Raw genomic sequence first — 23313 nt, 5'->3', positions numbered from 1 at the left:
CAAAGATGTTGTGTCCACCAAGAACTGAAAAATAAATATTAAAAAAATTCTCTCTCTCTCTCTCCTCTCTCTCTCCCTCTTAAAAAAAAAATTAAAAAAAAAAAAAAACTAGAAACAGAAAAGAAATTCCTCAATCTGATAAAGGGCATCTAGAAAAAGTCCACTGCAAGGATGGATGCAGGGGCCTACTTCTGTAATCCCAGCTACTTTGGAGGCCGAGATGGAGGATCACAAGTTTGAGGCCAGCCTCAACAATTTAGAGACAGTCTCAAACAATAACAACAAGCCCACTGCTAACATATTCTCAATAATGAAAAACCAAATTTTTTCCCCTAAAGAAGAACCTGAAGATGGCCCCTCTATCCCCTTTTTTTTTGGGGGGGGGAGCGGGGGGGGGTACTGGGGATTGAACTCAGGGTCACTTGACCACTGAGCCACATTCCCAGCCCTATTTTGTATTTTATTTAGAGACAAGGTCTCTCAGAGTTGCTTTAGTGCCTTGACGTTGCTGAGGCTGGCTTTGAACTCGTGATCCTCCTGTCTCAGCCTCCTGAGCTGCTGGGATTACGAGCATGCACCATCATGCCCAGCTAAAATGGCCTCTATTATCACATCTATTCGACATTGTACTAAAGGTTCTAACTAGGGCTATCAGGCAAGAAAAAGAGCTGCTGTGAGGGTTAATGAAAATAACACAAAGAACTTTTCTCATACTTGGCATGTAGTAAGTACTGAACAAGTATAATCTGAGGTAGGTGGTTGATATGCTTATTGCTGGAGTTTAGGGCTTTGTACTCACAGTGGCTCCCAAAGACTGGGTTTTCAAAGTATCTACTCATCGCCTGGCTTCTGATTTTTCTGCTTAGGCACTGGAATTGCCAGTAGGCTCTAAAGACTATGTGGGTTTGAATTTCCCCGTAAACGCAATCCTGGTTCTCAGGGGACCCACTGATAACTATCCCAGTGCCACATGGCTGGCCCTAGTGGAGGCAGCAAGCACTTCAGCGTTCCACTGAATTAGACCATTTAACCATATTGGGCAGGACTGCTTAGCTACATCAGCACTCCTACACAGGATTATGATCCAAGGAGCACTGAGCTCAATCCTTTATCTCATTTCATTGATAGGTAAACTGAGGTCCAGAGAAAGGACACAATTTCTCCCAGATTGCTCAGTAGGTTTGGCCACAAAGCTGAACCTTAGGGCTTGGCATCCTAGATTCTAACACCAGCCCTTTGGTAGAAAACAGAAGGCTACCAACAGGCCAAGGCCTTGGGTTTTCTATTATTACATGGTATACAATCAGACTGAGCTCATCTACATCCAGCTTCTATGTTTTATTTTAAACCATACACCTTCTTGCTTCTTGAGATTCCACCAAACATCCAATGTGTCCTTCCAGCTTTGCTTCCTGACTACTTGGCTGTATGTGTCCTCTCCCTGGAATACTGACAAATTTTATCTATCTGGAGAAGGGAAGACTGTGGGCAGCCACAAAATCCTGGCACACTTGACACATGGCAATACATAACTCCAAGTTCCCAGCATTGTATATCCAATAAGATAGAGCCATTCTCCTATGGCCTAGAGTAGGTCTGTCCATATGGGCCAGGCCACAATCTCTACTAGTAGCTGGCTCTGAGCTACTCTCTGTCCCTAAGCTGTGGTCACAACTTCACACCTCTCCTTTCCCTCTTGACTCTGCCCCTGAAGCAGGTGAAAAAACTACATTATACTGTGTAGCCTAAGGGACTAAAGGTGTGCTTTCTGTGCCCAAGGGAATGAGTTAGGCATTGATCAAGAGATATGCAGAGTGATAATGTGATCCTATGCCTCACCTATTCAACTCTCTTATTCTTCAAGGTAAGATATTATCTCCCCAGCTTTAAGCAGGACAAAAATCTCATCCTAAACCCCAAGGAACAACAATATGCTGAACAGCAGCTCTGACATGATTCAATGGATCCAGAGTGGCTTGTTAAATTATAATTGAACTGTGAATTCAGTAGAAGAGAGGATATATGAAATGAATATAAGATGAAAGGAGTGGCTGTTGGATCTGTAATTCTGTGGTAATTGAAACACTGACTCTACAATCATTCTATCACATTTGCAATTCAGCAGGCTCCTGTTAGTATGCAAAAGAAGCCCATGAATGTGAGGGACTGTCTACAAGGACAGAACTGATTTCATATTTGCAGACTTTGGGCGATTGGATCAATTTATTTTTATCCAGTATAATGTAAAAGTCTGTCATTTGGACCCTGTGGAGTTCATCCACATGGGTTAAATGATGAGGCACCTGAGCTAGCCCATTACCTAACATGGCTTCTATGGACAGCTACATGCAGTTTTTCCAGCAACCAAGCCATGAAAGTTTAGATCAATATCATTTTTAAGTCAGATTTTAAAAGCCCATTCTACAAGTTTGGCTCCACATATAAAGGAAGAAGGAAAGTTCTTTTATGTAAGTCAAAACTTGTAAAGTTACGTGGGGTGTTGAAAGAATCAGAGTTAAGGCTCCTTTCATGGATATTGAGTGATCTCCAATGGAACTACCCAGATTTATGTCTACAAAAGTCACAGCATCCAGCTTAGGAAATAATTTCCTTTCCCCCACCCCCACCCCCCATCCCCAGGCTGGAAGTGTCCATGTGAGGCTCCAGATAGTTTCAACTCTCCCTCAGAATCCACATTCTTTAAAAGCCAGGAATTTCCAACTTCAAGAGTGTGAATGATTCCAAACCTCAATAGCAGTATGAACTGATGCTGTTAAGAATGACCATAGAAATTCCTCTCCAGAAATTTACCCCAAGAAGTAATTCAATTGGAGCAAAGAGTTATACCCTAGAAAAATCATCATTATTATCTATGGTAGTGAAACTTGGAATGTATGGTAAAGGAAAATGATAAGGAATAAAGAGACCAGACAACTGCAACAGAAGATAATTAGAATAATTATAAACAACATAATAGTTTAGAAGATGTTGGATAAAAATAGCTGAATAGAAATGGTTTTATGCAAGGACTATAACACAATAAAAACATGCATTTGGAAAATAACAGCGAATTTTGTTAGAATTGTAGATAAAAAATTTTTAACATTTAATGTGTTAACATTCTATTTCCCACTAAAAATAGGAGAAAATCCTATAAAGCAAAAGCCAAAATCATCACTATAAGAATTATAGTAGAGGCTGGGGCTGTAGCTCAGCAGCAGAGTGCTTGCCTAGCATGCGTGAGGCACTGGGTTCAATCCTCAGCGCCACATAAAAATAAACAAAATAAAAGGCATTCTGTCCATCTATAACTACCCCTCTCCCAAAAAGAATTATAATAGCTATCTCCCTCCCCTTATTTAGTTTCTCTTGGTTTTAGTTACCCACTGTCAACTGAGATCTGAAAATATTAAATGGAAAATTCAAGAAACAAAATATTCACAAGTTTTAAATAACTTTTTATTATAGCATATCGTTAGAGTTGTTCTATTTTTACTTGTAGATATTATTAATCTCTTACTATGAATTTAGAAATTAAGCATTCTCAGAATATCTTGGATCATATATTATGGCATCACTACTATCAATAATAAACAACAGCCAAGAGCACAGTGGCCCACACCTGTAATCTCAGCTGAGGCAGAAGGATCCCAAGTTCAAGGCTAGCCTGGACAACTTAGCAAGACCCTGTCTCAAAATAAAAAATAAAAAGTACTGGGGCTATAGCTCAGTTATAGAATGCCAATCCTCAGTACCAAAACAAACAAACAAACCCCATATATTCAGAGCTACTTGTTGGGCATTGTTATTTTAAGCCCTTTCATAGCTACTACCTAAACTTCACAACTATGAAATAGATACTATTATTAGCTCCATTTTATAGGCAAGAACACTGAGGCATGGAGAGGATAAAAACCTTCTCAAACTATATAGTAGCTTGTGTGATAGAAACATTCCCAATACTATTACTATGGGTCATTAATTTGCTGAAATCTTTAAGGTCATTCACTTTTTTTTTTTTTTAAAGAGAGAGAGAGAAAGAGAGAGAGAGAGAGAGAATTTTTTTTTAATATTTATTTTTTAGTTCTTGGCGGACACAACATCTTTGTTGGTATGTGGTGCTGAGGATCGAACCCGGGCCGCACGCATGCCAGGCGAGCGCGCTACCGCTTGAGCCACATCCCCAGCCCCCAAGGTCATTCACTTTATACCTACTTAGAGGTAATAAAATTCTATATACAGCCAGGTGCACACCTGTAATCCCAGTGGCTTAGGAAACTGAGGCAGGAGGATTCCAAGTTAAAAGCCAGCCTCAGCAACTTAACAAGGCCCTAAAAACTTAGTGAGACCTTGTCTCAAAATAAAGAAATAAAATGGGCTGGGGCTATGGCTCAGTGGTTAAGCTCCCACCCCACACCCCTACCCCAGGTTCAATTCTTGGTTAAAAAAAAAAAAAAAATCCAGTAGAAGCTTCACCATAAGAGCTCTGAAAAAGGGAGTATGGGTAGGTGGGTAAGTAGGTAGTGAGCTTCAGGAGGAATTTCAGACTTTTTGTATAACAGGCTCAGATCACCCAAGTTTCAGAAAGGCAAATGAACTAAAGAATTCTACACTTGCCTAAAATGATATGATGAATTAAGAGAAACACAAGGATCAAGACTTGGAATCCTCACCCAGTGGCCTTTGAGGCTTGCCCCTACCCTCTGGATACTATGAAATCTCCCTTCTCCGGCTGGGGTTGTGGCTCAGTGGTAGAGTGCTTGCCTCAAATGTGAGGCACTGGGTTCGATTCTCAGCACTACATATAAATAAAAAATAAAGGTCCGTCAATAACTAAAATGAATAAAACAAATAAAATTTTAAAAAGAAGGAAAGAAATCCCCTTTCTCTGTGGCTCTCATCCTGTACTTGCCACACCAACTTCTTTCTCTTTTATCATCTGCTTCCTCTGCCTTCATTTCTCTCCCTCTTCAGCCTTATGGATAACTGTGAAACAGCTGAAACTTCAGCTGTGTGACTGCAACTAAAAGCAATCTCAAGTGACCTTCAGCAATAGACCCCTGCCCTTCCCAACAAGTGAGACAATTCAAATATATTGACAGGCAGGGATGCCAAAACTCAGTGTTTGGAAGGGAGGCTCTTCATTTTGACTCTGGCCATGGCCCAGACCATATATTTGACTCCCTGAACTTCCTAAGTACCTTCAGAGCACCCAAGTCTTTCTCTCTCTGACTACACTGCATTGCCAGAGTGTCCATCAAAAGGGGTTTCCAAGAACAGGGGTCAGTCCTCGTTTATATCTTTCTCCCATGCTTCATATAGCATAGTTGCCAATAAAACTTTGCAGAATAAGCAAATCAGTCTATTCATTGTCTTCTTGGGTCCCCTAATTCTAACCATTCTTGGCCAGGCAGAGATTCTGTTCAGGTTGTCTAAAGTACTCCTCTGAAACCAGCAGCTACCCAACACCTGAACACTAAGTCTTGATGCTCCCGTAACAGAAATATCATCTTCTCTGAGCCCCCCTTAACTCAGAGTCCTTTCCTGTTTTTTCTCAAGTTGGTGGTGTTCTACCACACCAACAGCAGCTCTGTGGTTCAGGATGTCAAAGGCAAAAGGACATTATGCAAAACAGGAAGAAACTTTTACAGAAAATGCTAACGACATTTTTAGAATGCACCCTGTCATAGGGCCAAGCAATTATTACACCCCTGCCAGGGCCCCTCCCCATGACAAGGCCCATTTGGTAAGGCATGAAAGCCTGATCTCAGACTCTATGGGTCATGCTGGTCTGAAAGAATCCTGCCCCTTCCCTCAGTGCAGCCTCACCCCAACTCCCTAGGCCTTGTGCCAAATGACCCGGGTCAAATTCTCAATAATAAATCATACCTCAGAAGAGAATTTGCTCCACTGAGGACATTCAAAATGGAATCATTTCAAAATATACTCCCTTGGGCTGGGGATGTGGCTCAAGCGGTAGCGCGCTTGCCTGGCATGCGTGCGGCCCGGGTTCGATCCTTAGCACCACATACCAAAGATGTTGTGTCCGCCGAGAACTAAAAAATAAATATTAAAAATTCTCTCTCTCTCTCTCTCTCTCTCTCTCTCTCTCTCTCTCTCTCTCTCTCTCCCTCCCTCCCTCCCTCCCTCCCCCACCCTCACTCTCTCTTAAAAGTATATATATATATATATATATACTTCCTGGGAAAAGCCAGGTCCACCAGCCTATGGCTTTATTGATCTAACCCACTAAGTCCCCACCGAGAAATAGGCTCTTCTGGTCTCTGAAATTTCTCCCTAAGAGAATTCCTGGAAACCTAAAGGTTCCCACTCCATGGCCCCTACCCGGAACTCAAGAACACGTGGAAACTGAAAAGCTGTGCTGTATGTGTCAGAATCTGATTTGGTAGCTTTTCCCCAACCCTCCTGTGTGTCACATCTCAGTGATGTCAATAGCACTGGCTTAGCTCACTGTTATGAACCCAGCACCCAGCCCCAAGTGCAGCAAACCACATAGGCCTAGCCCAGGATTTGGCTGCTAAGAAAACAAATGGGGAAATTACTAAGAAAGCATCACTCCTACCGATTCTGTTCACAGCAGATCTCTGCTCCGCCTGATCCTAAAATCTGGTCTGGCACTCTGGCCCTCTGCCCCTGCCCCAGGCACTTCCTGGACCTAGTTTCCTTTTTAATCAGAATTCTACACACACTATTCAGCAACAGGCAATATTCATCTGCCAGCACTAAGCAAATCTGTAATTTCTGATGGGTCTATTCCTCTATAAGACTGTTTAAAAACCTAGCCCTTCACAAAAAGCATTTACCCTTTTTTCCTTTTTAGAAAATTCTTCAAAGAAACCAACAATAACAAAAAAATACTAAAATTTTTGCACAGTCTTTACCATACCACTAAGAAAAAATAAAAACTACATATGTGTGTGGGTTCAACAAAAGCTGAGTGAAATAATTCTCAGCTGAAATAAAATAATACTGTTTTTTATGATTTTTTTAAAGGCATAGGACCAAGATTGTGATTGAATCTCAAGTGAAAAATGCTGAATACCATGCTAACCATGTGAATTTGGACCAGTCTATCTGTTCACCTATAGAGAAATCAACCATATTCTCAAACATGTGCAAGAAAAAGACAAATAGGGCTGGGATTATGGTTCACACTTATAATCCCAGCTACTTGGAAGGCTGAGGCAGGTGGATCCCAAGTTGGAAGCTAGCCTGGAAATTTAGCAAGACCCTGCCTCAAAATAAAATTTTCATAAAGGGCTGGGGATGTAGCTCAGTGGTATAGCATACCTGGGTTCAATTCCACACAGGAGGAAGATGATGGGGAGGGGAGCAGCAGGAGACAGGATAATGTGTTTCTCTTAGGTGATAGGAATATGGGTGTGCTTTTGTTTCTTTCAACTTTGCAAATTATTTTGATGAGCCTGTTTTACCACCTGCCTCCCCATCAGCTGGGGATCAAACCCAGGGCCTTCTACCACTGTCCTACATCTCCAGCCCCTGCAGTGCTTTTTGCAAAAAGAAGGAAAAAATTATCCCCACCCACACTCCAAAATAAAAGGTAAAGCAAAGCAAGACCCAACATCCCAGTCTCAATATTTCTGTCAGGCAAATCATTCTCCTCTCTAGGTTTTGTGAGGGGCTTGGGAACGGTGGCTAGGGAAAGAACCACAAAGCACACCCAGACCAGACATTAAACTGTTGCCAATGAATTTAACAATAGTCACTTATGTAGCCCTTGGTCTCCATTTGTGGAGGGAGGGGTAGGCTGAGGCCAAGCTGAACAGTAGAACCTGAAACAATAGGTGACTCACCTTCTCAGTTTTCTATGGACAAATCCCTTAAGGCCACATTGACCCCGCCAAACCTGTCCCTCACCCCCAATCCACCACAACCCTCCAAGCTGGAGGTCTGTGACTTCCACAACAGGATCTTAATATCTCTGATCAGGCCTCAGCTTGCACTGCATAGTCCCAGTTAAGCAGCTAAGGTCTTTACAGTCACAACCACAGTCTGGCTCTTAGAAACCCTCACCAAGTTTAGGGACAGAAGAGGCCCCATGGAGGTCACTGAATCCAATCTCATATCTTGCTAACTCCCATAGGAATCAAGATCTAGGTGGCTAACCAGAGACCACACCAGGATCTACCAGACCAAATGTCATAGTTCCAGATTCCAAAGAATTTATGTCCAAAGGGAGTTTATTTGTCTTAAGCAACTGGATTGCCACTCCACTGGAAAAGAAAAAAAAAAAAAAAACAGACTTTCCAGGTGGGTATGGATTTGTATAAAATTCTCATCTCTATCTCTAGGCAGGAATAGTCAAGGAATAAGGCACAGAAGGTACTAGGTAAAGGGGCAGTGGGGAAATCACCAGGTTTGACCACAGAATAACTGGGCCTTTCACTCACAGAAGTAGCCCAAGGGGATGAGCCTCCTAACTTTGCTCCCAAAGACTGAATGGTCCCCAGGTTGGAATCCAGGGACCAATGCTTGAACTGCCTTGGCATTAACTACCCCATCATTCCCAGCCCATAAATTAGCCTGGTTCCAGCCTGGAAACCTCTATCCTGCTGCTACCCAAAGACCATAATACCCAGGTATATGGATGTTGATGTCTCATTATAATCATTATAAAGCAGCAAGTTAAGATTACCCAGCAAGAACTAATTCATAGCTTCAGAAATTAGAGGAAATTTTTCATACAATCAAAACCAGAAGGGGAGAACTTTGATATTTACCCTTGAGTTTCTCAAGGAATAAAGGGTGTGGGTGTGGGTTAGGGAGAGGAAAAGGGGTAAAACACACACACACACACACACACACACACACACACACACCACTTTGGTTTCCCTAAATGACACCAAAACTCTAATTATATCTTCCTTGCCTAAACTAGGAGTACCTACAGGGGAGACATTTTGTTTTCTTTGTAGCTCTAGTGTTCAACATAGTCACAGTAAAGATACATGTTGTAACTGAATGAAGTTACCAGGTGCCTTTGCCATAAAGAACTCCATGTAAGACCTTCCAGGTGGACCTGAGGTAGGACTGTAGGGATAAAGTTTAAACTGCTGATGGAAAGGGACTGAATAATGTATGATAAAGATAAATGGTAAGGGGCTGGGGCTGGGCTCAGCGGTAGGGCCCTTGCCTGGCATGTGTGAGGCACTGGGTTCAATTCTCAGAACAAATTAATACATATAAATACACATACAAATTAATAAAATAAAGGTCTACCAACACCTAAAAAAATTTTTTTTTCAAAAGAAAAAAGATAAATGGTAAAAGAGCCTCCCCAGGGCTGGGGATGTGGCTCAAGTGGTAGCGCGCTCTCCTGGCATGCGTGCGGCCCGGGTTCGATCCTCAGCACCACATACCAACAAAGATGTTGTGTCCGCCGAGAACTAAAAAATAAATAAATATTTTAAAAATTCTCTCTCTCTCCTCTCTCACTCTCTCTTTAAAAAAAAAAAAAAAAAAAAAAAGAGCCTCCCCAATTACATTTCCATTGTTCAAAATTAAAAAAAAAAAAAAAAAAAAAACAAGAAAAATATCAGGCTGATACAAGCAGATCTTGCACAATACCTTGACCAAAAGTAACTGGGACCCTCATTTAAAAGCATTTTCATTACCCGGGCACACTGGTGGCACCTGCCTATAATCCCAACAGCTTGGGAGGGTGAGGCAAAAGGATCATAAATCAAAGTCAGCCTCAGCAATTCAGTAAGGCACTAAGCAACTTAGTGAGACCAGGACTCTAAATAAAATATTAAAAAGGGGGCTAGGGATTGTCTCAGTAATTAAGCACTCCTGGGTTCAATCTCTGGTACCAAAGAAATAAATAAATACATTTCCATGTTAAAAGATACAGGAAGGGGTCACATTTTTGACAGTGTGCACAAGTCCATTAAGTGATTTGCAACATAATCATGAATATTGCTATATAACTATAAATATGCAAATTCATGATCCACCCTTTGTTTACCCTTTGACTTCCTTGTCACTATCTATGGAGTGGCCACTTTGCTGTCTGGCAATTGTTACTTTAATCAATGCAATAAATAAATAAATAAATAATTCTCTTTGCTAGCCATGTTTGATTTCTATCCTGCAACAAACTGAAGGACCTGCTGGGCCACAGACAGACACAGATACACCTTGCAAGGATCAGGCTGCCTCTGAGCCTCTGCACTAGGTGTGTATTGGGCAATATCTTAGGGAAGAGCATTGGAGAGTCCATTCCTGGAATGTTATGGTCCAAGAAGCCATAGTGTGAATCCAATCCCATATTTGACTCTTGTTTCCCCATGCCCCAAAGAGCACCTGATTTATCTGAGGCCCTACTGCAAAAGGAAAGAGGCTGGGGCTGGGGTGTAGCTTGGGGGTAGGGTGTTTGCTTAGCACACGTGAGGTCCTAGGTTTGATCCCAAGCACCACAGGAAAGGAGAGAGAGAGAGAGAGAGAGAGAGAGAGAGAGAGAAAGAAGAGGAGGAGGAGGAGGAGGAGGAGTGGTCAGGGAAGGCTACCATGCTTGTTTAAGAGTCTGGGATAAATTACAAACAGAGATGACTGTCATTAGGCTATATAGGGAAAAGCAACCAGGTCTGACCTCAAAAGTGAGTCAGATGGTCAGGGAAGGTATTTCTGAATCTCAGTCTATTAGATAATGAGTGTCCGTATATATGTCAGTAAATTACTTTCCTCAGGAAAAAAAAGTAACAGAATAAAACTGGCTTGAAGGACTGGTTACCAAAGCCCAAAGCTGCAAGATATGAACATAGGTAAGGAACTCTCACTTCCTGGATGAGATACCACCCCAACACAGAAGGAAATGAAACTCCAAGATTCATTCTTCAAATAGAAAAAGACAGCCCTTCCCAAGTTTCAAAGTACACTGTGATCTGGGGAGGCTACCCAGGGCCATATGTATATGCATGCACATTGAGGCAGGGGGCAGGGAGGAGCATACAGGTAGAAAAACACCTGAGAGCAGAGACCTAGCAAGTGCTTCACCTTCAGGGGGCACAAACTGTGGCAGAAGCTATGTCTTCATAAACACCAGGGAAATTGGTTCATGAACAAGCACTCTCCTGGGTCCCTGGCTACCTGCCATTTGCTAGTCCTGATTCCCAGTTCTAGATCAGACCCTTCCCTTTTAAACAAATCAAGAGGATCTCCTTAAAGCACAGCTGGGCAAGAGGGGCCTCTGGGATTCAAGCAATCCAGAACTCACTCCCTGCCCTCTTGAGGGAACTATGCCAAATACTCTAAACCCCAGCTGAGCCCCCAGGCCAGCCCTGCCTCCCCCAACCAGTTCAGCCTTATGTGCTGCCCACCTTCCCCCACCCCAACCCTCTCTGGGGCTGCCTGTGCCACAGCCAGTCAAGTCATGTTGAGCAGCCGCCAAATCTGAGCAGAGATAAACATTCCGGGAAAAGAAACGCAAAACTGCTGCTCCTCCCTTCTCAGGCAAACACCCAGGTGGCCAGAAGAGAGCCTCAGTGGCAGGGTCAGTGGAGTAGATCCTGCAAGGCCCCCTAAGGGCCTGAGACAGGACTAGGGAAAGAAGCCCAAACTACTAGGGAGATTTCCCTTAGGAAAGCTGTAGGACTCCCCAGGAAAGGCCCACCTCCCCTCTGTAGCACTCACTTCCAGGGGGGCCTCACATTAGTCAGTACTATGGCTCCAAACATTACAACCTGCCCCAAGTCAAAATAGATGGCATACGTGGAGGCAGGATTCTAACCCAAGCCTATCTAAAGATTGCATTGCTCTGACATCCCAGCGTCACATCAGTGACCCATAAGCCCAGTCTAGTGCCTTTCTGCCTCAAACCCACCAGATTTCAGTTGGGAGGGACTGAAGTATCTGGCCCAGATCTCTGGACACTAAAGTAGAGCCAAGTTGGAGAAAGGAACTGCAAGTAGTGAAAAGGCCACAACTCTAAACCCCACGGATGCTTTCTCCCACCAACCTCAAAACCACCCCGCAAAGACTTTGACTGACACCTGCCCAATTGAACAGATGGGCTCAACTCCCCTAACCCACAGAGAATCAGGCAGACTTTCAGCTTTTTGAAGGCCCTTCCTGGAGAGGAATCTCCATTCCAAGAGCTGCACCCAACCATTTAAATCTAAGGGTTCAATTAAAATGAAGAAAGGACCACTATAGTCATTTCTGGGGTTGCTGCCTAGCAGCAGCCTAAACGTCACAGTCCCATGCAAGTCACATGAAGTCAGCCAGCCTAGGGCCTCTCTCTACACCCTCTAAAACATTATCTCACAGGAAGTCCTTTCAAGCAACCGATTTCAGAATCAATTTAGCAACACCAGTAACTGGTAAAAAGCAGATCACTAGTGACACCATATTATAAAATAAAATAAAGCAGAGCTATGGTTATCACCATGTCTCCCATACCTTAATGAGAAAACCCAATCTAATAAACTTGGGGTACTTTTCTTTGATTTGCTAATTAATTTCTCTTTCTTTCTGCACAATGCCCAAGCAGCAATCAAAAACAAAAGCAAAACAAACAAAAACTGGGTTCTCTGTGGTCTAGGGACTCTCTCACTCTTCCTCCTTTTCTCTGCTGCTCAGAACCATCTCCATGTGAGTGGGAGAAAATAGAACTACAAGGTCTAAAATCATATTACTATATTATTACTAGCAGCCACATACTGAGTTTGTAGTATGTGTCATGAATTTAATGTACACAACCTCTTAGTCCTAAAGGGGTTAAGGTAAGCATCGACAACCCCATTTTACACGTGAGGATAAAAAAATCTATAACATGCCTGAAGTTAAACATTTAGCAGTAGGGCAGAGTCTACTTAATTTTATGAACTACTCTGTTTCCCAGATTAACCACCAAGTCTGAAGGAATTCAGTTTTCTGCATTAAAAAAGTTCTCTCATTACCACAGTTCATGTTTGACTAATTCCAAGCAGTTCCTCCCAAACTTGGTATTAAAATATTGAAGTAATTATTGGAGAAATTGAGCAAGAGCAAGTAGGAAGGCCTGCTTTGCCAGGGCGCTCTGGGAACGTGACAGAGCTTTTGGCAGGATGCCTGCCAGGGCCCCTAGCTCAGAACAACATTCTCTAAAACCTGGCATTAGAAATAAGCAACCACCTGTCTGGTAACCCTGGAAGCAACCTGTGGCTGCTTCAGGCCTGCAGGCCTGTGGGTTACAGGTCAAAGAGAGGCTCAGGCTAAGTTAATTGTCCTTTTAACTTAAGGAATGCAAACCCACCTACTCAAGGTCCCTGCCCACACTGAAACAGGCTAGAGGCCAAGACTCAGATCATCTGGGCAAGTAGTACCAGGAAGGGGCAACCCCAGGCTGACTGGTTACATTTTAGCCCTCCAGCCCCCAAGATACACAAGCCCTCTGTCCCCAAAGAGGTCCTGCTCACTTAGGTTTCAGAGAAACTACAGGAGGAGGAAGCTGGGGAGCCCCCATTCTCCCAGAAGGGCCTCAGGCCAGGGATCTACACAGAGGAGGAAATGAACACAATAGTGACAACTTACTGAGAACGTACCCTCATTAATTAAATCTTTATTTACACTGTTTTGTTTACTCTTCCAAAACAACCTCCCAAATAGGTACCATTTATTATCTCCATACACCAGAAGAGAAACCGATGTTTAGAGAAAAGTAACTTGCCCAAAAGTTCGGGAGAAAACTTAATCTACACTCAGGAGTGGCTCTATGAAACGACAGATGTGAACGAGTAGGTAGACTCTCTTCCCTACTCGGAGCCTCACTGTCAGTCCTCCAAACTGGAGTGGGTTTCTCTGAGCTGCCTGAAGTTCCTACCAGAGTGAGCATGGCAAGACTGCTCCAAGCCCTAAGCAAACTCAAACTACAAAACCCTGAACCTAGGGCCAGAACAGGGGCTTCTTCAAGGCCTTCTTTGGTTCAGAGGCCAGAGGGGCCTGAGGGCTTCCCTATAGGGTACTTCCCCACCCTGCAAGAATCCCCCCATGGGACACCACCCAAGCTCTCCCACCCATCCGGCCCGAGCCTCTCTTTGAGATAAAGCATTCTTATCCGGAACAGGGAGGCTAGCAGTCGTGGAAGAGGGAATGTACTAAGGATTCCCGGTCCCGAAATTCCCTCTCTTCGAACTGGTGCACCCGAGTTCTTACCGAGCAGCGGGGACTCCTCAGGGCAAGCAAGCAGCGACAATGCTGAGGTGGAAGACACTGGGGCCGAAGTCAAGTTACTCGCGAGACCAGGGCCAGAATTTGCACCAGGGCTGGAGTCGAGCCCCGGGCGAGGCTCAGAGGAGACGCCTAAAGGAGGCGGCGGTCGGGCCCCGCCGGGCCGGAGCTCCCCGGAGGTCTGCCCGTTGGAGGTGGCGCCGTTCGAGCCGCCCTGCAACGATGTGGAGACTCCGACCAGCTGGGGTAAGCGGCTCAGGTCGCGACCGGACAGGTAGTAGACCAGGGTGACGCCGAGGTGCAGCGCGCAGACGGCCACGAGCAGGCGGCAGGCCCGCTGCAGGGACGCGCCGGGCATCGCGGCGCTGCCGCCTAGAAGTGGCTCCCGAAACCTCATCTTCCCGCCGCTGCTTTAAGAGGGGGGTGGGCTACGGGCGGAGAGGGCGGCCCGCCTGCGGGCCGCCGGCCAGGCGCTGCCAGACCGCGGCGACTGGGGGAGGGTCCAGAGGGGGCGGGGGCGAGGGAGCGCCGGCGGCTGCGGACGCTGACTCTCGGGGCGGTCGGACCCGGGAGCCACCCGAAGAGCGCCGGAGGCGCGGGCGGAGGCGGGGCGGGGCCGCCAGTGGGGGCGGGGCCGCGAGCGGGGTTTTCTGGACGAGAGGGAGAGGGCGGGGTCTCTGGTTGCTGGAGCGGAGGCGGGGCCGTCAAGGAGGAGCTGAGCTTTGGGGGTGGGGCGGCTCCGAAGGGGCGCGGCGCTGAGCTTTCCGCCCGCGGTCCCTGAAGCCCGAGGGTCGGACTTCGGCTTCTAAGTCCTGCTGCACACCGCTCTCTTCCCGAGTTTTGGCCGTGAGGCCTCGGTCGCTATCAAGCCGCACCTCCTCTACCCGCCCCCCCCCCCAGTCAAGCTGCCCTGGAGAGGCCCCGCCACTTCCTGGGGTACCCAAGGACTGGGATGCGGGCTTAGGACTGCAGCGCGCCAGCAGAGAAGAGGGTAGAGAGGAAAGCTAGCGAGACGTAGTTTGCAGGGATTGGGGGCCCCGGCGGCTTTCCAGCCGGTGGTCCTGGGTAGGCCTGAGGGGTGAAGAACGGGGGCAAGAAAGGTTGCCTGGGGAACTGGCTTCTACGCCGCGAGAGGAGTGGGGCGGCGGCAGAGGGATTTTCCGTGACGTTCGAATCCCCCTTATCTTAGCGTAACTGGGTCCCGGATGCCTTTGTGGGGGGACCAGTAAAAGGTGATTTACAGAGCCTTGAAGTGAAGATAGTGGACAAGTTGGCATTACTCTCGCTTACTGTCTTGTGTGTAGAGAATCTCAGAGGCTATCCCAACTCAGTTCTGGGTGCAGGAGATACCTCCTCAAGTGCATACCATGTCTGGACACAAACTTTGAGTGGGAGAGTGGCTTCAATAATTCCCACCCTGGCGGGCTGAAGAACAGCCGTTTTTTACAATCTACACTGGGCTGGAACATAATTCTATGCAGTAGAAATTGTTCCCAGTTTACAGAGTTCCGGGCCCAGGGAGGTTAAGATCCTACAGCTGATGAGCAGCAGAACTCGGCTTCAAAACCCTTACACCTATGTTTACCCCCTTGTTGATTTGCACGCAAAGGCTGGAGGCTGTGTGGGTGACTTTAACACTGAAGCCGCTGAACCTAGATTTGACCTATCTGGTGCTGGAGTGACCTCATCCCAGAGAAAGACTCATGTAGGTGCTGTCATTTATGTGGATAGGGAAGCTGAGGGGTTCTCGCAGCTAACTCAGAGGTAGGAAATGTTAGCAATGGCCATTACATTTTGAAGAATTTACATATGCCAAGAAATAGGTGTTGTTACTGTTTTCATTAAGTGTTGATACCTCGTTGGGATCATACAAAATCTATTTCTTCTCTTGACTTCCTGAACACCAGGCCCTCCAGATTCTCTTTATTTTCACTGGCCACTCTTCTGTCTTTTGCACTTCTTTCCCTGTTGTTGAGGAAAGCCCCAGGCCATAATCCATGATTCTCTTTTGGGTCTTACTCTCACTTCCTAGGGGTGATTTAGAATATCTTTATGCAGATGACTGCAAAATGTCTCTCAAATCTCTTCCCTGACCTCCAGTCACATACCAGTATCTCAGATTCAACACGTCCTGCTCTTAACAACCTAATCACTATATTCCACCCTCAGGAGTGGCACCATTGTTCATTCAGTTTCCCAAGAACAAAAACTGAAAGATGTCCTGGATTTGCCTCTTATTCCCAAATGTCATTTCTAGTTCCTGGGTAAGTCTTATCAGTGTACCTTCAAAATATCAGAGATCAGCTAGGCACAGTGGCCCACACCTGTAATCCCAATGACCTGGGAGGCTGAGGCAGGAGGATTGCAAGTTCAAAGCCAGCCTCAGCAACTTAGCAAAGCCCTATCTCAAATTAAAAAGGGCTGGGATGTGGCTGAGTTGTTAAGTGCCCCTGGGTGGGTTCAGTCCCAGCAGCGGGCAGTAAGAATTTGTTAACTCTGCTGTAGTCATTAGGGTCCAAGCTACTATGATATCAGCCTGAGTTCTCTAGTTCCTGGTTAATTGGTAACTCCTCTTACACCTCTTCCATACCTCTCCTCAGTCTTCCTTTCTTCCTGTTTCAGGCTTTTGTACTTTTTATTCACTTAACCTGAAACACTCTGTCATTGCCGCAGTCTGGCTGGGCACAATTCAGGAGCCACTTGTCAAAAGAAATGAACTTTATTTTTAGAACCACACACTGGCACCACACAGCTCCTCAGGAAAAACCCTCAGAACCCAACTGCCACCACTGGCTTCTCCAAGCCTCTCAACCTCCCCCACTCCTCCAATTGGCTGGGTCGTGTGGGCGGAGCCAAAAAAGTCCCCCAGTGAGCAGCTCCCTGGTCTGAAAGGGCAGGGAAACAGCTCAATGAGCATCACTGCAGAGGAGCCAATCAGTTGGCAGCTAGAAGTTGCTGGGGCCAGCTGTGAGCCAATCATCAGCTGGCAGCTGGAAGTTTGCTGGGGCCCCTTGGGCTGTGGCTCTCAACAGTCATATTTGAGTTCCTCAGGTGCCACCTTATAAGAATGACCTTCTTGAACCCTCCTATGTAGAACAGCCTCCTGCCAAAATCTGCTTAACCAGCTTAATTTTTTTTCAAAGCAGGTATCAACATCCAACATATGTGTTTATTTTCTATGGTCACTTTCATTAGAAGACCAACTTCATATGGGCAGGAACTCTTGTCTCTCTCTTGCTCACTGTTAGAAAGTAGAAATGAGCCTGCACATAGTTGGTAGTTAATAAATATTTGTTAAGACATTTGGCAAATGAATACTTGTGAGTTTTGTTGTTTTTGAGCTTTTTGTGATGGATAGTGGGGTGTTTTTGTGTTTGTTTTTGTTTGGGAGGTTATATTTTGTTTTGGTTTTGGTGGTGCTGGAAATAGAGCCCAGGGCCTCATGTGCACATGCTTGTGAAATAAATATATTCTACCAACACTAAACTGTACCCCCAGCCTTATGATCATTTTGATGTAGGATGGAGAAAAGGGGGAAATTATAGATAAGTTATTTTAGGACACAAATTCAAGAGTTGTTTTCTAAGGAGTTAATAAGGGTGAAACTAACCACAGCAGCCTATGCCTAGGGAAAATTCTGCCTGGCCAATGAGTGAGAATGAGGCAGATTCGTCCCCTGACTGAAACATAAGGAAAGGGGAAAATGGACATGTATCTTCTGTAGGTATAGACAATGCCAGGAGACAGTATTAAAGGAAAATTAGGGTTATAGACCTGTTCCAGGACCTTCTAAGACTAGGAATCAAGGAAAAGGAACACTTGCTAATTGTCCATCCCTCAAAAGTGCAGAATCCACTGAGGTCTGAGCAATAATCTTTGATTCAAAGGTACTTGGAATCAGTAAATTTCTTACTTCCCAAAAGTCCAGAAACCTTCAAGACAACATTGTTGCTGGGTGTGGTGGTGCACACCTGTAATCCCAAAGGCTAGGGAGGCTGAGACAGGAGAATAGTGAGTTCAAAGCCAGCCTCACAAAAGCAAGGCGCTAAGCAACTCAGTGAAACCCTGTCTCTAAATAAAATGCAAAATAGTGCTGGGGATGTGGGTTCATGGTCCAATGCCCCTGAGTTCAATCCCCAGTGCCAAAAAAAAAAAAAAAAAAAAAAAAATTGTCCAGCTTCTAAATAGGAAGTAATATTTTAAAAAAAGAAAGATATAGGCTCAGACAACCTTTTCCCCAACTGTCCTCAGCTCTTTCCACCCTCAACTTGTGTCAAGTGAAAAATTAACCCCATCAAGTAAGTGACACACCTGGAGAAGTTGCAGAATTGCCTTGCCAAAACCTGGAGTCTGGGTTTGACAATTGGCTCATCCAGTGCTCATCAGCCTAGAATCATCAGTTCCTTACTTCCCTTGCAGCTTGCTTTCAACCTCTTAATAGCCTTTCCTCTGCCCTTTCACAGTGCCCTCATCTACACCTGTCAGTTTACATTTCTGTTTCGGCCTCATATGTCAGAAGGACATAGGACAGTAGCTGGCACATGGGAGACTTTTATCTCAAGATCTATTACAACATAACACATGACCCCAAAACTAAGTGTCTTAAAACAATGTCTCACAGTGAAGCAGTTAATTGGGCAGTTCTGCCTACAATAGTATTAGCTGGAACATGGGTACAATTGAAAGTTTCAAAGTGGCCTCACTCACATGGCTGGTAATCATTGCTGACTGGGAGCTCAGAATGGGTTGAGGGTCATGGGACCTTCATTCTCCCCAGTGACCTCTTCCCATAAACACTCTTCCAATGTATCTGCTTGGGTTTCCTCACATACTATGGAATATATTCCAAATAGGAGCATTTCAAGAACAAGACAAGAAGATGCAGATCTTTTAAGGCCTACCCTTAAGCATCACTTCTGTGAGCATTCTTTTTGTTAAAACAAGTTACAATACTTACCATGCACAGGGCCCTGGGTTCAATCCCCAGCACCTCAAAAAATGAATTAATGAATATGTACGTAAATACAAGTTTTAGGCAGTCTAGATTTGAGGGAAGTAAAAATAGACTATATCTTTTGATGGGAGGAGGGGCAAAGAATTAGCAGACATCTTTAATCTACCATCATTTGACCAGTAGCCATAAATATTTAGAATCTCCCCACACATAAATACATTGCTCTTCTCCAAAGATCCCCCAAGGGTGCGTCCCATTAAGATTTCAGGTGCAGAATTTCATTATCTAAATCAGCTCCAGGTATGGTTCCTAGGGACCTAAGAATCATAAAAATAAATTATCTTCTTGTTGTTGATGTTCTTCTTCTTCCTGAGCAATCCTGTGCAAAAGTCACTAAGTAGGGTTGAACAAGGTAGGAATCAAAATGGCATATGCAGTGTTTCAAAGCCAACCAAGAGGAAGAACCGGTGGGAAGCAGTTCAGCACAAGTGTTAATGCCCAAGCAGAGTAAAAAAGGCCATCCAAGGACCTGAGCATGGTAGGAGGACTTCTGGGAGATAGAGTAGTCCAGGATGAGTTGGGGCAAGGAGATTGTTAACTACAGGGAGACTGATTAAAAAGAAGCTATGTATATATGTGGATAGGGACAATCATCCAAGTCTCTAACAGAGAAATTGTTGTGAGTTTGTGGTTTTCAATTTAAAGATAGATAATGAAAGTAATACAGATGTAAAAGAATATATCCATCTTTCTCTTTCTCCCCACCCCTTGTGTGTGTGTGTGTGTGTATGTAAATAGAAAATATCCAACGTAATGAAAATATTTAGCATCCAAATCTTTATTTCTAAATACCATTCTCCAATAAAAAGACCTGGTTATCTTGGAGAAAAGGCTGAATCCAGGGACAAACCAGGGGTATTATAAAGTGAGCCTGGAAAATCTTGTGCCAGGAAGTAAAGAGATCAAAGGATGATGAGAATATGTCAAAAGAAAACAAAATTCAGTTGGAGGGGACTCCCATTGGCCAAGTGTAGAACAATTTGAGCACAAAAATAATGTGAATAGGAACAGATTATGACCAATTGAACAAAATAGGAAATTATGAGTCTATAGTAACATAAATGAAAGCTTGATAAGTAAAGGAATATTTATATAATTTCAAAGTACCACTCCATGAAATAATAATTTTGATGGGAAACATTAGAGAAATCCAAATTGTTAGCCATTTTATTAAATAATCATCATGAAATCTTCCAAAATGTTTGCAGCCAGTAACTTGTTCAAGATGATTCACTGGGTGCTCAATGTCCCCTTTTTATTTAAAACTGTCTTTGTTTATTTCTTGGGAGAAAAGCTGTGATTTTCCATGATTTTTTTTTTAATTTCACTCCACTACATAAAAGACATACCCCCAAATCTCAGGAGAGGCCCTTCCCTTCTTTAGGCTGTGAGTCAGGGTTTTGTGGGACAAACCCTTAATATTTTTAGCAGTATTTTGTCTAGATAAGAACTTTAGAAGTCACTGTTTAAAATCTTTCTGAGATCTTAACAAAGGGGTTTTTTTTAATTTTTTTTTTAATATTTATTTTTCAGTTTGTGGCAGACACAGCATCTTTATTTGTATGTGGTGCTGAGGATCGAACCCCGGCCGCACGCATGCCAGGCGAGCGCGCTACCGCTTGAGCCACATCCCCAGCCCGTTAACAAAGGGTTTTACAGCCACATCCTGGACCCAGGAGCCAGTCTTACTGGGAGTGCCCTGGAATTCATTTTTCCTCTAGATTTTAATTTACTTTGAGCACTTTTTGCTGGTTATAGAAACTGTCCTGATCCCTCTGTAGTTCCCCCAATTTTTCTTCATACAGTATTTTTTCTTCCTGTACTGTATACGTTTTCGTAGGCAGCTAAAAGGAGTCAGTTACAACTTTGTGTATTTTGCCTGAGAATCTCCACCCCAAGGCCACAAATTGCTACATTAGAAATGTATCATCTATGTTAGTGCCTGTTAGCAATATGTAATCTAGATCTCCAATAACCTCCAATAACAATTTTCTCACTGGGCATGCAACTTCCTCACTGCCCTCCAGGACTTTGAAAGCTTCTCCTTTTTTTTCTTCAGTATCAGGGATTGAACCCAGGGGCACTTAACCACTGAGCCACATCCCAAGCCCATTTTATTTTTGTCCAAGTCAATACTGTATGTTTTAGGTTTTTGTTATGGAAGCACCCCACTTTCAGGTACAGTTTCTATATCAATTATCTATTGAAGGAGTTGGCAAACTAGGTCCCATTGTCAAAATCGGGCCCACCACCAATTTTTATTAGTGAAAATTCAGTAGAACTCAGCTGTATTCTTTTGTTCGTATATTGTAAATGGTTGCTTTCATGATACAATGGCAGAGTTAAGTAGTTGTAACAGAGGTAATAAACCCACAAAGTCTAAAATATTTACTGATTTTTTTTTTTTTTTTGCAGTACTGAGAACTAAACCCAGAGCCTTCCTTGCCTTGCACATTCCAGACAAATGCTATACCACTGAGCTCCATCCCCAGACCTATCTGATCTCTTTGAGAAAAACTTTTCCAACCCCTGGTTTGTTTCTATAAAAAAGAAAACAAACAACAAACAAAATGGCTACTCAAAAGTGAGTTTCTTAAAACAATAGCATTTTGTTGTTTCTTTTGATTCTATGCATTAACCAGGTTATTTTCTGTTTCACATAGTGTTAACTAAGATGATAGAAAGTCTGGAAGGTACAAATGACCTCATTCACATGATTGAAAATTGGTGCTGGTTACCAGTGGGAAGCTAAATTGGAAGTGTTAGCTAGGTGTCTCAGTTCTCCCCCATGTGTGCCTCCACGTGGCAGCTTGGGCTTCCTCACAGATTGGTAGCTGAATTCTAAGAAGGAGCATTTTAAATGCACAGAGGGAAGGGAAAGATCTCTTTAGGCCAAGTCTTAGAAATTATATATTGATACATCTGCCACATTCTGTTGGGCAGCATAAGTCACAGAACCAGCCCAGATTTAAGAAGAGAGGAAATAGATTCCACATATTGATAAAAAATGTAGTATCCATCTTACTTATTGCCATAATGAATATTACTTAGCAAATAACCATCAAATCTAAGTACCATGCAACAGTTAAGCATTCATTTCTTGTGTGCCCATGGGTGGCTGGAACTGTTCTGCTTAAGGCTCTAGATCTGTTAGGTACATAGATGAGTCTACTCCATCTATAATGTCAGCCAAGGGCATGTTTTTCACATGTTATTGACAGAAGCACAAATGAGGGAACAAAAACATATAATGCTTCATAATAAGGTCTCTGGTTGAAATGATCACCTCAACCAACATTCTGTCATTCAAAACAAGTTTCATGACCACTCTAAGATTAGTGGGTCAGGTAACTATATTGCCTCTAGTGAGCGGAACTTCAAAGTTACATGGCAAAGGATTGGATATAGGGAGCAGTCAAGAATTGGGGATAGTACAATTCTTCATAAAAAAAAAAAAAATCCTGGAGCTGGGGTTATGGCTCCAAGGTAGAGCATCTAGCACATTTGAGGTACCAGGTTCAATCCTCAGCATCACATAAAGATAAATAAATAAAGGTATTGTGTCCATCTTCAACTAAAAAAAAAATTTTAAATTTCCTAGATATAGTACTGAGAATTCTGCTCACAATTTGCAAAACTGCTGGTCTCTATACCTTCCATTTCCTGCTCTTCCCATGCTACCCTCAGGATTGTTCAGATTTCAGGATTACAGAGAATATAAAGGACATCAACTCCACTTTTATCCAATAATGAATTTCCATGTATAACATACTCTTTGAGAGTTCATCCAGCTTTGTGTGCATACCTCCATTGACAGGAAGCTCACTATATCATAACTTAGCTCCATTGTTGATATCACTGATCTAGCTATCAAACATTCTTATATTAAGTTGAAACCCATCCTTATAGTATTTACTAATGATACAAGGTCTATTCCTTGGAGACAGAAAATGAACTGAATTATCTTCTAGATGATCTCTGAGTTATTTAAAGAGATTGGCTATGTGCCTTCTCCCAACTTGAAAACAATTTCTGTGTAAGGTGGTAATACCTATTATTGCCACTATTCTTTACTCTTCATGCTTCATGGTTGAGTTTCTTCTCTGTCC

General features: G+C 43.7%; 1 protein-coding gene and 1 long non-coding RNA gene across 3 annotated transcripts in view; one reads left to right on the top strand and one right to left on the bottom strand.

Annotated features, from left to right (window-relative positions):
* The window catches only part of B4GALT1 (beta-1,4-galactosyltransferase 1), a 51983-nt gene extending 37169 nt beyond the window's left edge, over positions 1-14814 (bottom strand). For both annotated transcript variants that reach the window (XM_081272377.1, XM_081272378.1), the window contains exon 1: positions 14176-14814. In XM_081272377.1, coding sequence (XP_081128503.1) covers positions 14176-14587 — 412 coding nt within the window. In that variant the 5' untranslated portion in view covers positions 14588-14814. The remainder of the gene's footprint in view (positions 1-14175) is intronic.
* Positions 14316-23313, top strand: part of LOC308636847 — a 72848-nt gene continuing 63850 nt past the window's right edge. The window contains exon 1 of the long non-coding RNA XR_014019510.1: positions 14316-14436. This is a non-coding gene — a long non-coding RNA (uncharacterized lncRNA). The remainder of the gene's footprint in view (positions 14437-23313) is intronic.

This window comes from Spermophilus citellus, assembly GCF_964194105.1.
Source record: "Spermophilus citellus genome assembly, chromosome: 2".
Lineage (NCBI taxonomy): Eukaryota > Metazoa > Chordata > Mammalia > Rodentia > Sciuridae > Spermophilus > Spermophilus citellus.
The sequence above is the reverse complement of the archived record's forward strand: the minus strand, read 5'-3'. Positions and strand labels throughout refer to the sequence as shown.